The 12,781-nt window shown below is 37.7% G+C and overlaps 1 protein-coding gene across 2 annotated transcripts in view; it reads left to right on the top strand.

Moving 5' to 3' along the window:
• PRRG1 (proline rich and Gla domain 1) overlaps positions 1-12,300 on the top strand; it is a 134,511-nt gene extending 122,211 nt beyond the window's left edge. For both annotated transcript variants that reach the window (XM_073228091.1, XM_073228092.1), the window contains one exon: positions 8,441-12,300. In XM_073228091.1, coding sequence (XP_073084192.1) covers positions 8,441-8,926 — 486 coding nt within the window. In that variant the 3' untranslated portion in view covers positions 8,927-12,300. The remainder of the gene's footprint in view (positions 1-8,440) is intronic.
• Positions 12,301-12,781: the final 481 nt, after the last annotated feature.

Genomic DNA, 12,781 nt, shown 5'->3' with positions numbered 1-12,781 from the left:
CAGTCTCTCCAGTTATTCCACCTGTCTTAGCTTTCCAACCCCACTAATCTCGAGAGCACCATGTAATGTAGCTTCATGCTCCCAGAGCAGATCTTCAGGGCTGGGCGTTCAGCAGTCCTAGACCTCCACCCCTTCCTTGCTCTGTTTTTCTTCCTCCTGACCATGAGCTGGGGTGGAGGAAGGGCTTGGGTCCTGCCAGATCACTGCTTTGGTACTTTACCCTTTTCCATGAGGTCTGCTCTTTTCCCCAGATGTAGGCAGTCTGTCGCAGCCTTCTTTCCTGTTGCTGTTTCAGGATTAATTGTATTTGCTATATTTTCATATTATATGTAGTTTTTGGAGGAGATTTCTGTCTCACTTTTCAACATTGCCATCTTTAATCCCTGTCAGTACCTTTTTATTCAGCTTACATTAATTTGTAAAATTAACCAACATGCTTTTGACTATGCATTTATCATGTTGGGAAGATTTAATTTTGTAGGAAAGTAGAAATAAACATGCTTAAAATATATTATGCATCAAGTGCTTTTTGTCTTGCTCTGTCTGATGCCAGGCTTCTTGTGTTCAAATCCCAGCCCCAATGTTTATGTTTTAATCTAGTTTTTTTTATTAGGAATCCTCTTTGGGCCTTCATTTCCTCAAGTAGGAAAGATAACTGTGCCTTCATTATTGGGTGTGGATTGAGTCACTATAGGTAAAAAATCTGGTTTTGTAATTCCATTTTTGTCTAAGTTTTGTTTTTAAGCCATTTAACATAAATGTTTGATTATTCTCTTTCCAAATAAGTATAAGATTAGTCTGTAGATTTTTAAATTTATGTGAAAGGAACCAGAGAAATTGAATTATAAAATCCAAGCATGAAAAAAGGATTTTAATGTACATTATTGGTGCTTGAGTATCCCAAGTGATGTAAACAGTATAGAAAAGCTGGGTTTTGTGTGTAACTTTAAATGGGGGAAAAGGAGATGGTGATGTGAGAGTTGGGAATTATTTTCTGCAGATAAATCAACTAAAAATTTGATACTTGGCTGGTCTCCATAAGTACATGCTGAAAAATGTTATTCTGATTTACTGCAGCTTGATTGCAAATTTCTAAGGAATGAATTTGTGTAAAGATTTGAATTGACATAAACATGGAAGCAAGCGTGATCAAAAATGTTAATAGGATTATAATTGTAGATGTTTTGATTTCTTTCGTTGAAACATCAGAAATAACAAGTGAAAGTTAATAGTGTGTGCTTTTAGAAGCACAGTGTTTTTAAAAAGAGCTTCATGCATCTGTGTTTCATGAGTTTTAGTTATGATCCTAAAATAAACTCTGTATGCTTAGGTGTATGCTATTTCTACTTTTAGCTTCTGCATATTTCCATCTGTATCTAGTCTTTAGTAAATCATAACATGCCCACATTTACCTTGGAAAAATCTACGTGGGGGTAGAACACAGATCATTTGAGGTCAGAACACTTTATATGGGAGGGAGTAAAAGTTGGCATCATAGGAAGACCCTGAACTTGCATCCTCAAGTAAACCTCATGGTACCTACCCATGGAGAGAGAAGAAACTACAAAAAGGCAATAAGTATATACCTATCAATAAGTGAAGTGTGAATGGACTAAATTCTCCCTTGAAAAGACACAGGGTCACCAAATGGGTCTTTTCTTTAATCCTTCTATATGCTGCTTACAAGGAACTTACTTCAAACCTACAGCTACTTTCAGTCTGAAAGTGAAGGAATGAAAAAAGACCATGCAAACAAACGAAAGCTGGGCTAACAGTACTTAGATATTATGGAGGTTAGAAGCAGGGAAAGATGGTGGAAACTGAAACAACAACTGCATGGAATGTGACTCATTCTGAAAATGACCTGAAGACTGGAACAATAGACTGGCCACATTGAGAAGAATGGCAGGGACAGACATGTGGTTAGGAATCAAACTCTGGTGTGGTGACACACAAGTAGGAGGGATATTTCAAGTCCCATACGAGTCAACCTCAGCCTTGGCGATCTGTAATGAGAAGATGCATCCCCATAATATCTGGCTTTAAAAACCAGTGGGGCTTAACTCTGAAAGAGCCAGTAGGCCCTAAGAAATGGAGTCTCTGCTCTTAAAAGGCCAGAGCACTATATCACTCAGTTCAACACCCAGCATAGAAGCAGCACTCTGAAAAGCACCTGAATATATGTGAAGGAGATTTTTTTACCTATTTCAGGATGTGTGCCAGATGGGCAGGGATCTTCAGAAGCTTTCTCTGGGACTGGAAGTACAGAGAGCAGCATTATTTCTTAACCTCCTACTTCAGCGTGGCTGGCCAGACCCATAGAAGAGCCAGTTTTTCCATCTACGTTATTAGCACCAGCATTACCCAGAGGGCATCCCTGCATAGCAACGCCTATAATAGTGAGGGAGGAGAGCTAGCCTTAACCAATAGCATACACATAATAGTTAAAGCTATGCCTCTTAGCCAGCCATGCTCCCACAGTGGTTGTGACCAGTTGCTGACAGACTGAGGGCCAGTCTGGTCACAATAAAAAAATGGGTCAAGAAACCAAAGAAATAGAAAAATATCTAACTTTGTATTTCATTGAACTAGAAGAAGAAACAACATCCAAAGTTAGAGAAATAATAATAAATACCACAGCAGAAATAAAGTAGAAAAGATCAATGAAACCAAAATGGTTCCTGGAAAACATACAAAATAGATAACACCTTTAGACCAACTCATCGAGAGAGAAAGGACTCAGAACAGAAATGAAACTGGAAAAGTTGCAACTCCACAGAAATACGAAGGCTTCTAAGAGACTTTTTTTGTTGTTGTTGTTATCAGTAATCTACAATTACATGAAGAACATTATGTTTACTAGGGTCCCCCCTTCACCAAGTCCCCCCAACAAACCCCATTACAGTCACTGTCCATCAGCGTAGTAAGATGTTGTAGAATCACCACATGTCTTCTCTGTGTTGCACAGCCCTCCCCATGCCCCCCCCACATTATGCATGCTAATCGTAATACCCCCCTTTCTTTTTCCCCGTCCTTATCCCTCCCTTCCCACCCATCCTCCCTAGTCCCTTTCCCTTTGGTAACTATTAGTCCATTCTTGGGTTCTGTGCTTCTGCTGCCGTTTTGTTCCTTCAGTTTTTCTTTGTTCTTATACTCCACATGAGTGAAATCATTTGGTATTTGTCTTTCTCTGCCTGGCTTATTTCACTGAGCATAATACCCTCTAGCTCCATCCATGTTATTGCAAATGGTAGGATTTGTTTTCTTCTTATGGCTGAATAATATTCCATTGTGTATATGTACCACATCTTCTTTATCCATTCATCTACTGATGGACACTTAGGTTGCTTCCATTTCTTGGCTATTGTAGTACTGCGATAAACATAGGGGTGCATCTGTCTTTTTCAAACTGGGCTGCTGCATTCTTAGGGTAAATTCCTAGGAGTGGAATTCCTGGGTCAAATGGTATTTCTATTTTGAGCATTTTGAGGAACCTCCATACTGCTTTCCCTAGTGGTTGAACATTTACATTCCCGTCAGCAGTGTAGGAGGGTTTCCCTTTCTCCACAACCTTGCCAACATTTGTTTTTGTTTGTCTTTTGGATAGTAACCATCCTTACTGGTGTGAGCTAATATCTCATTGTGGTTTTAATTTGCATTGCTCTGATGACAAGTGATGTGGAGCATCTTTTCATGTGTCTGTTGGCCACCTGAATTTCTTCTTTGGAGAACTGTCTGTTCAGCTCCTCTGCCCATTTTTTAATTGGATTATTTGCTTTTTGTTTGTTGAGGTGTGTGAGCTCTTTATATATTTTGGATGTCAACCCTTTATCAGATCTGTCATTTATGAATATATTCTCCCATTCTGTAGGGTACCTTTTTGTTCTATTGATGGTGTCCTTCGCTGTACAGAAGCTTAAGAGAATTTTATGAACAATTATATGCCGATAAATTTGACAACCTAGAAGAAATGGATAAATTACTACAAACATAAAATCTTCCAGGACTAAACCAGGAAGGCACGCTTCCATACTCATCATATTAGGCCATCATTATCCTGATATCAAAACCAGACCAATATTCCAGATGAACATTGATGTAAAAACCCTTAACAAAATACTAGCAAACTAAATTAAAAAATGCATTAAAGGGATCATTCACCATGAAGTGGGATTTCCTTCTGTGGCTACAAGGATGGCTCAATATCTGCACATCAGTGTGATTATGAATCCCACTCATCTGGCACCAAATGCTTTGGTGTCTTTTTTTCCCTACACTTATGTATAACAATAATATACACAGTAGTAATACTAGTATAACTCCATTCAGGTTCCCAGACCTGATTCCAGTGTGTGTAAGTATATGAGAGGGGTGTCTTTCAACACATACTAACACCAAGCAATTCTTGAACACCAACAGGGTATCCGAGAACTCAGTTATGATGCTATCTGCCCAAAGACAGCATCAAATTCCCCAGGTTAAAGGTTCTGTCCTGTAAGACTGCCCTCCACCCCCAATTCCAGGTGCTGGTTGCAAGGTCCAGGCAGTTCCCTGTGCTTCTGACATGCCAGCTGCAGCTTAGAGGTTCCCATGACTTCCCCTCTAGGTTCGATTAATTTGCTAGAACAGCTCACAGAAATTAGGAAAACACTTATGATTACCAGTTTAATACAGGATACCATAAAGGAGCTTCTATCCTTGTGGAACTTGGGGCCTGGCTCAGTGGCACATTCTTGTTCCCCAAGCATAGACACTGTCTCTGAAAGAAGCAGGATGCAACCAAGCAGCACAGAGCACAAAAGTGAGAGCTCTTTTCATGGGTTTTTGTGAAGTTTTCATTGCATAGTCATAATTGACTAAATTATTGGCTATTTGCTGCTTCAGCCTCCAGCCCCTGTACTCGGGTGGGGTCCAAAATTCTCTCATTAACATGACAAAATACCCATTTCACCTTTAAGACTCTGTAGTGTTTTCAGGAACTGTGGATGAAGACCAAATATGTATATTTCTTATAACTCATTCTATTACAGTGATGTACTGTACTAACAAAGGAAAGATTAAAATGATAACTATCATTTCAGTATATGCAGAAAGAATAGTTGACAATAATTAACATCCATTCATGAAACAAACTCTCAACAAAGTGGGTACAGAGTTAACATAGCTTAACATAATAAAGGCCATATATGACAAACCCACAGGTAACAACATAATGGTGAAAAGCTGAAAGCTTTTCCTGTAAGATCAGGAACAAGACAAGTATGCCCACTCTCACCACTTTTACTCAACATAAACTACTGGAAATCCTAGCCCCAGCATTCAAACAACAAAAAGAAAGAAAAGGCACCCAGATTGGTAAGGAAGAAAACTAGAGCTATTTGCAGATGACATGATACTACATGTAGAAAACCCTAAAGACTCCACCGAAAACACTACTAGAATAAATCGGTATACAGAAATTTGTTGCATATCTATACACTAATAACAAACTATGAGAGAAATTAATAGTCCCATTTACAGTGCATCAAAGATAATAAAATACCAAGGTATAAATTTAAGCAAGTAGGTGAAATATTTGTACTCCAAAAACTAACACATTGAGAAAAGGTATACATTAATGGCTATACTACCTAAAGCAATCTACAGATTCAGTGCAATCCCTATCAAAATACCAATGGCATTTTTCACAGAACTAGAATAAGGAACCCTAAACTTTGTGTGGAACCACAAAAGACCCCAAGTAGCCAAAGCAATCTTGAGAAGGAACAATAAATCTGAAGGTATTATGCACCCTGATTGCACACTATACTACTAAGGTATAGTAATCAAAACAGTATGGTACCAGCATTTAAAAAGGCAGACACATGGTCCAACAGAACAAAATAGGAGAACCCAGAAATAAACCCACACTTATATGGTCAATTAATATATGACAAAGAAGGCAAGAACATACAATGGGGGGGAAAAGACAGTGTCTTCAATGAATGGTGCTGGCATAACTGGGCAGCTATATGTAAAAGAAAGAAACTAGATCACTTTCTTACACCATATATGAAAGTAAACACAAAATATATTAAAGATTTAAATGTCAGACCTGAAAACATTAAACTCTTAAAGGAAAACATAGGTATTAGCAATATTTTTCTGGATATGTGTTCCCAGGCAAGAGCAACTAAAACAAAACAATGAGACATCAAACTAAAAAGTTTTTACACAGTGTAGGAAACTATCAACAAAACAAAAAGGCATCCTACTGAATGGGAGAAGGTACTTATGAATAATATATATAGTTTGGATATCAAGCTCTTACTGGATATAATGAATTCATATAACTCAATAATTTTTTAAAAACCTGGTAAAAAAATGGGCAGAAGACCTGAATAGAAATTTTTCCAAAGATGACATAAAAATGGCCAACAGACACATGAAAATATCTGAACATCACCAATCATCAGGGAAAAACAAATAAAAACTACAATGAGATACCACTTCACACCTGTCAGAATGGCTATTACCAAAATGACAAGAAGTGTTGGCCAGGATGTGGAGAAAAGGGAATCCCTGTACATTGTTGGTGTGGATAGAAATTGGTGCAACCATTATGGAAAACAGTTTGGAGGTTACTCTAAAAATAGAGCTATCATATGATCCAGCACTTCCCCTTCTGGGTATTTAGGTGAAGAAAATGAAAACACTAATTCAAGAAGATTTACATACCTATATGTTTACTGCTGCATTATTTCCTATTGCCATGACATGGTAGCAACCTGAGTGTCCATCAATAGATGAAAGGATAAAGAAGAAGTGGTACATATGCACAATTGAATATTACTCAGATATTAAAAAGAATGACATCTTGCCATTCATGACAATATCAATAGACCCTGAGGGAATTATGTTGAGTGAAATAAGTCAGAGAAAGACAAATACTGTATGATTTCACTTATATGTGGAGTCTAAAACACAAAACAGAAGCAGACTCATAGATACGAAGAATATACTGGTGGTTACCAAAGGGGAGGGTGAAGGGAGGTGGAGGGACAGGCAAAATAGGTGAAAGTTTGTACCTCTTAGTCCCCTTCAACTATAAGTCATTGGAATATAATGTACACCATAGGGTACATATATTCAGTAATATTATGATAACTTTGGCGACAGTTGCTAAACCTGTAGTGGTGATCATTTTGTAATGTATAACAATATCAAATCACTATGTCATATATGTGAAACTAATGCAGTATTGTATGCCATTTATAATTCAAAAAAGTATGATGGAAAAATAAAAACAAAAAGCTACTACCCCCTGATCTAGTCCAACTCCCTCTCTTTGTCCATTTGGATAGTGACCTAACTCCCTTCTTCAGCTCCACTTTTCCCACTTCATATTGCAAGGGCTCCCTCTCTTGATGCCAGATACTTAATATCAGTGCCCTGTGGTGCCCACAAATAAAGATGACTGAGAAAAGCATTTATTGGCAAGTTTAAGCATTAAAAACCGAGTCAGTAGCACTGGGATTGGGGGTGGTCATTGTACCATGGTACAGGATAAATTATCAGTCAATTTGAAGCAGATAATTAATTTTTGTATATCAGTCATGATCACTACCACTTATTGTTTGTATGCCAGGAACTCACTTAGACATGAGCCTGTAAGACAGTTTGTATTACCAGTTTTACAGGTAAGGAAACAAAAGCTTAAAAGAGTAACTAGCTAGTAATTGGATCGGGTTTCCTTTTTATCTTTTCAATATTCCACCCACCCCCACCCACCATTACAGACTTGAACTACTAGACCACGTGTCTTTTGGGATTACAGTCCAGGTTTGAAAATAACCAAATGCAGTTTCTTCACTGGGCTGAGCTTAACATTCCGTGATCATCTGTGCACTAAACTTTGGGCGTGGAGAGGAAGTTGGGGAGGAAGGTCCCATGGAAGGGGGGGACCCCAAGCAGAACTATTAGGAAACAAGGCATTCATCTGTGAAGTAAAGTTTGAGTACCAAGAGCCTACAACAGCCTAAAAAGCACATAATATGAGTGATGATGGGGATCAGTGATGAGAACTTCACAGTTGGACATGGAAAATGATTTCTGATTTAATTTTTAAGGGAAGATTATTTGGTTTCATTGGGAAAGGGGAAATCCCTCATTTTGATGCAAAAAAAAAAATCCCTTTGCTTTTCAATCAAAAATACCCCAGCTGAAAATATAAAGTACTCTTGGGTTCTGACTGAGCATTTTAGGGAAGATCCAGAGTGTGCAGCATACCCCAGTTTATTTGTAATTTCTTCTCATGGAAAATATTATTTGTAGTTTGAGCTAACAAATCTGGTTTTGTTTTTTTGTTCATTATGTTAATACCACCCAGACATTTGTTCCTTTAGTATTTTCCATCTTTTGCTCATACTGATTGCTTGTTTATTTTGTCTCTCATTTTCAGAAGGAGTTTTGGAACACCTACACAAAAGCACAACAAGGAGAGAGTAACAGAGGAAGCGACTGGTTTCAATTTTACCTTACCTTTCCACTCATCTTTGGCCTCTTCATTATCCTTCTTGTCATTTTCCTAATCTGGAGATGCTTCCTAAGAAACAAAACTCGCAGGCAGACAGTGACTGAAGGCCACATCCCTTTCCCGCAGCAACTTAATATTATCACTCCACCTCCTCCACCAGATGAAGTGTTTGAAAGCAGCGGATTGTCGCCAGGCTTTCTGGAGTATGTAGTTGGGCGCTCAGATTCCATCTCCACTCGCCTGTCCAACTGCGATCCCCCGCCTACCTATGAGGAAGCCACTGGCCAGGTCAGCCTGCGGAGGAGTGAGACAGAACCTCATTTAGACCCACCCCCGGAGTATGAGGTCATCATCAACTCCAACTCAGCCAGTGCTATTGCTATGGTGCCTGTGGTCACCTCCATCAAATGAAACTGCAAACTTCTTTTTACTATCATAATTTTTAAAGTACTAATGAAAGAACTTTATAGCACTTTACCACTACATAAATGTGCATTGACTTATTTTATTGGACTCTGACGGCATACCACTTCACAGTTTCTGACTTTTCATTAGTTGTGTTTCCTACTATAAAATCATTATCCCTGCCTATTTTTGCTAATAGAAATACATGAAGAGGGAAAAACTAGTAAGTTTTGGAGGTCTTCATGTGATGTGATGAGATACACATATATGTTTGTCGATATCTATATCTATATATGTGTATTTGCATATATACATACATGTGTAAGTCAGCCCAATATATGTGCAACTGTCTTATAAAACCATTAACTTCTAAATCACACCTATAAAGTGAGCATTACTCACAAAAACTGGAGGGAAAAGGCACCAATAATTTGTGTAATAGATAGCCAGCAACATGCTATTGAATTTAAGATGAACTTAGCATGTTTTCTAATTCTTAGTGGCTTTTGTTCACCTTTTTCTTCCACTGCCTTAAACGGGAAAAAAAATTAATGTGGTCCATCTTGACTGTAGGAACATCTCAGAAAGAGACAGGGATACAGGGAAAGCGCAGTACGAGCTGCCTTGTTTATAGTACAGAGCAGGAAAATCATTGATCATTAGTGGCGTTTGGGTAGTTTTATAGGGGAATTTTGTTGTTGTTGACTGCCTCCTCCCCCAAATTAAACAGTGTTTGCTTAAGTATCTGTGAAAGTCTCCTGCAGTTTGTATTAAATGTGTTGGTGAAGAGGATTTCCTGGCAACAGAGTAATTTCTAAAGTGGATAAGTGTATTTATGACAGAATAGATACAGACTTGTCTTTGCTCATTGGTGATAATTATTTTCTTCTTACTGTTTCACTGCCTTTTCCTCTGTTGTCTACTCCCTCTCCTCCAGGCACAGAATTGAATCTTCAAGCACCTAAGAATTTAGGTGAAATAAAATTCTTGAAATTATTTTCTTAGTGTGTTTGTATAGATGGAAGTCTTTGCTTCAAGATGATTAGGAGGCATTTTTCCATTACTTAGAACTATGGTTTTTATATTGTTCTCCAGTTGGTGAAGGAAGATTATCAGTCGGAGAAATGTCTGCCATGCCCAAGCCTCCTTAGTGTTGGATAAAATAGTTGATGGGGCAGAAAGAGTGCAGGTCACAGAAGCATCATACACCCTGCTGCCTCCCCCACCACCTCCACCAGCCCCTCCCCCAGTCCTGCTCTGGAGCCCAGACAAGGAGGAATGCTGGAGACAACCCTGAACTAGGAGGCAGATTGCCTCAATTTGAGTCCCGTTCTGCCACACACTTGCCATGGTAGCTGGGGAAAGACCCATAGCTGACCCTCAATTTCTCCAGCTCTGATGGTGATGTCAACCGTCTTGCCCTTCTCCGGGGGTTTTAAAAGGGTCTAATGAGATGGTGTGCTTGAAAGTCATTTGTAAGATACGAAGAGCTATCAAAGTGCAAAATCATAGCATTGTTCTTATTGCACTTCGGGGGGAATTTTCTCCCTCTGTTTCCCTACAATATATCAGAGCTTTCACATAGGGAGAAATGGAGTAGGCTGAGCATAAATGGCCAACATGGTCCTAATCTGAGTGTGTGGGCTATTAGTTAAGCTCCTGTCATTCTCTGGTCTATGCCAATGCTGTGCCAACATAAAGATGACAGCCAGCTCAGCACAGACAGCATTAAGCATGTTGGAAAGGGAACTAAGATGCGTTACTAGGTTTTGTAGCTTTCATGGCCTAAAAATGAATAAATCTTAACCCTGATCCCAGAAGAAATGTTTTGAATTTGGCCACAAGGACATGGTGATCTCTGACTTCTAATGAAAGCTGAATGTGAGAGTGTTTGATTCAGTGACTTATGTGGATATTTTGGGTTTTTTTAATGAAAATTAAAGCTCCTTTTGTGTGGACTTTTGTGGGTTTTTTGGTCATTAATATCAGGCCTTAGATTAAACCAGCAGTTTTCAAAGTGAGGCCCAGGAACCCCTGGGGGTCCTTGAGAGCCTTCCAGGGGATCAGTGAGATGAAAACCATTTTCATTATAATATGAAAGCACTATTTGTCTTTTCACTCTCTCTTTCAAAAGAGTTGAAAATGTAAAACAATGCTATCTTCCCACAAATCTTTTTTCTGTTTTAGAAAATAGAGCTATTTTCTTAAAATTATTATTTATGTTAGCATGTAGTAGATTTTTTTATTTTTAAAATGAATACATTAAAGTTTTTCAGTTTTATTTTCTAATATGGTAAATACAGATAAGATATAAACTCTATAAATAAAGGCTCTTTGGCATCCAGTTCTCCAATAAATTTTAAGAGTACAAAGGGGTCTGGAGACTACGTTTAAGAATTACACAGAGAAAGGAGCAGGATGTTCTATTACAAGTATATATTCTCACAACTTTATTTTACATTTAACTTCTGATAATTGGGTTTAATGTTGCCGCTAAGAGATATCTGAATTGCAGTATAAGATAAAATGTTGATTCTTAAAGCAAAAGCCAAATGGTTAAGCTTTAAACTGATCAATGGCTGTAGCTTTTTAAACTGTTGGTCAAAACACAGTAGTTCATAGTGATAACGGCACAGCCACAAGTCCTGTGGCAGCAGTCATGTGACAATGACAGGATAAACAAAATACCACCTTCTTCAAAAAACATTCTCTTAGGTTTGTTTTGCTTAATTTTGATTTGGGTTTCATACTTTTAAAAACCTTTTTGCTACCCCATCTGTTTTTATAAATGGAGTTTCTGAACATTTGTTGTAATTAAAGGGGCTTGCTGGAATAATATATATTTTTCATATTTTTGCCTTTCTTACGATTAACATTACATTCACTTTTGATCATTTTTGATAAAGGTTTATTTTTATAGATAAATGTAGTACCTTTCTTAAGCAGTAACTAAAGTGAATTAACCATTTTGCATTTAAATGAAAGAATGGGCTTAATGGTCTTCCAGTGGGATGGTTTCCAAGCCTCCACATGCAGTGGTTGTGTCTGGAACCCCAGAACTGACACTTTCTGCCTCCTTGCTTTGAATGTCAAAATGAATTGTATCTTATTAAAGTAAATCTTTTTTCTATTGACTAGTACAAATAGAGATGCTGTTTGACTCATTCTTAATGATTTCAAGACTGATGATCTGCTATGATAACTGGAAGTAGCTTTAACTTGGTGTTCTATGAATAGCGTGTATTATAATATTTCACATTTTTAAACACTTGGTTTACATTAAATTATGGTATTTAACTATTTTTATGTTTATACTAGGTAAAGTTTTCTTACGTTTCTGTGTTTCTGGTATGCTAAATAAAGCTATTTTTAAACCCAAAGGCTTCTTCTGCCCTGTATTAATTATATTAAGGCTAGGTGATAAACGTGGTACAAATGCTCTTATTAGTTATGGTCTTTTATCAAGGTATAATTATTACATTTCTTTTTTCTTACGAAGTTAGTAAATATTGTTGAGTAAAGAAATCAGAAATTAGTAAATATCTCAGTATTCTCAGCATAAGAACTTTCTGTACTACTTTTGAATGATGCTAGCATGATACAAAATGAGAACACTTGCTCCAAGTACTGGCAATAGTGTTGTCTGAAGATACCAAGCAGCTGGTTTTTTTCTTCCTTCGTGGAACAGCTTGCATTTGACATCTGGGGAGATGAGAAAGGAATGCACAAGATGGAAACACTTGTAACCAAAAGGCATCTCTGTAAGTACCTCAAAGACTAAAAGCTGGTGCAACATGTCATTGACCAAGCAAATGTAAATATGCTTTGATCTTCATGGTATAAAAAAATTAAATTATTATA

The sequence above is a fragment of the Manis javanica genome, chromosome X (assembly GCF_040802235.1).
Source record: "Manis javanica isolate MJ-LG chromosome X, MJ_LKY, whole genome shotgun sequence".
NCBI lineage: Eukaryota > Metazoa > Chordata > Mammalia > Pholidota > Manidae > Manis > Manis javanica.
The sequence above is the reverse complement of the archived record's forward strand: the minus strand, read 5'-3'. Positions and strand labels throughout refer to the sequence as shown.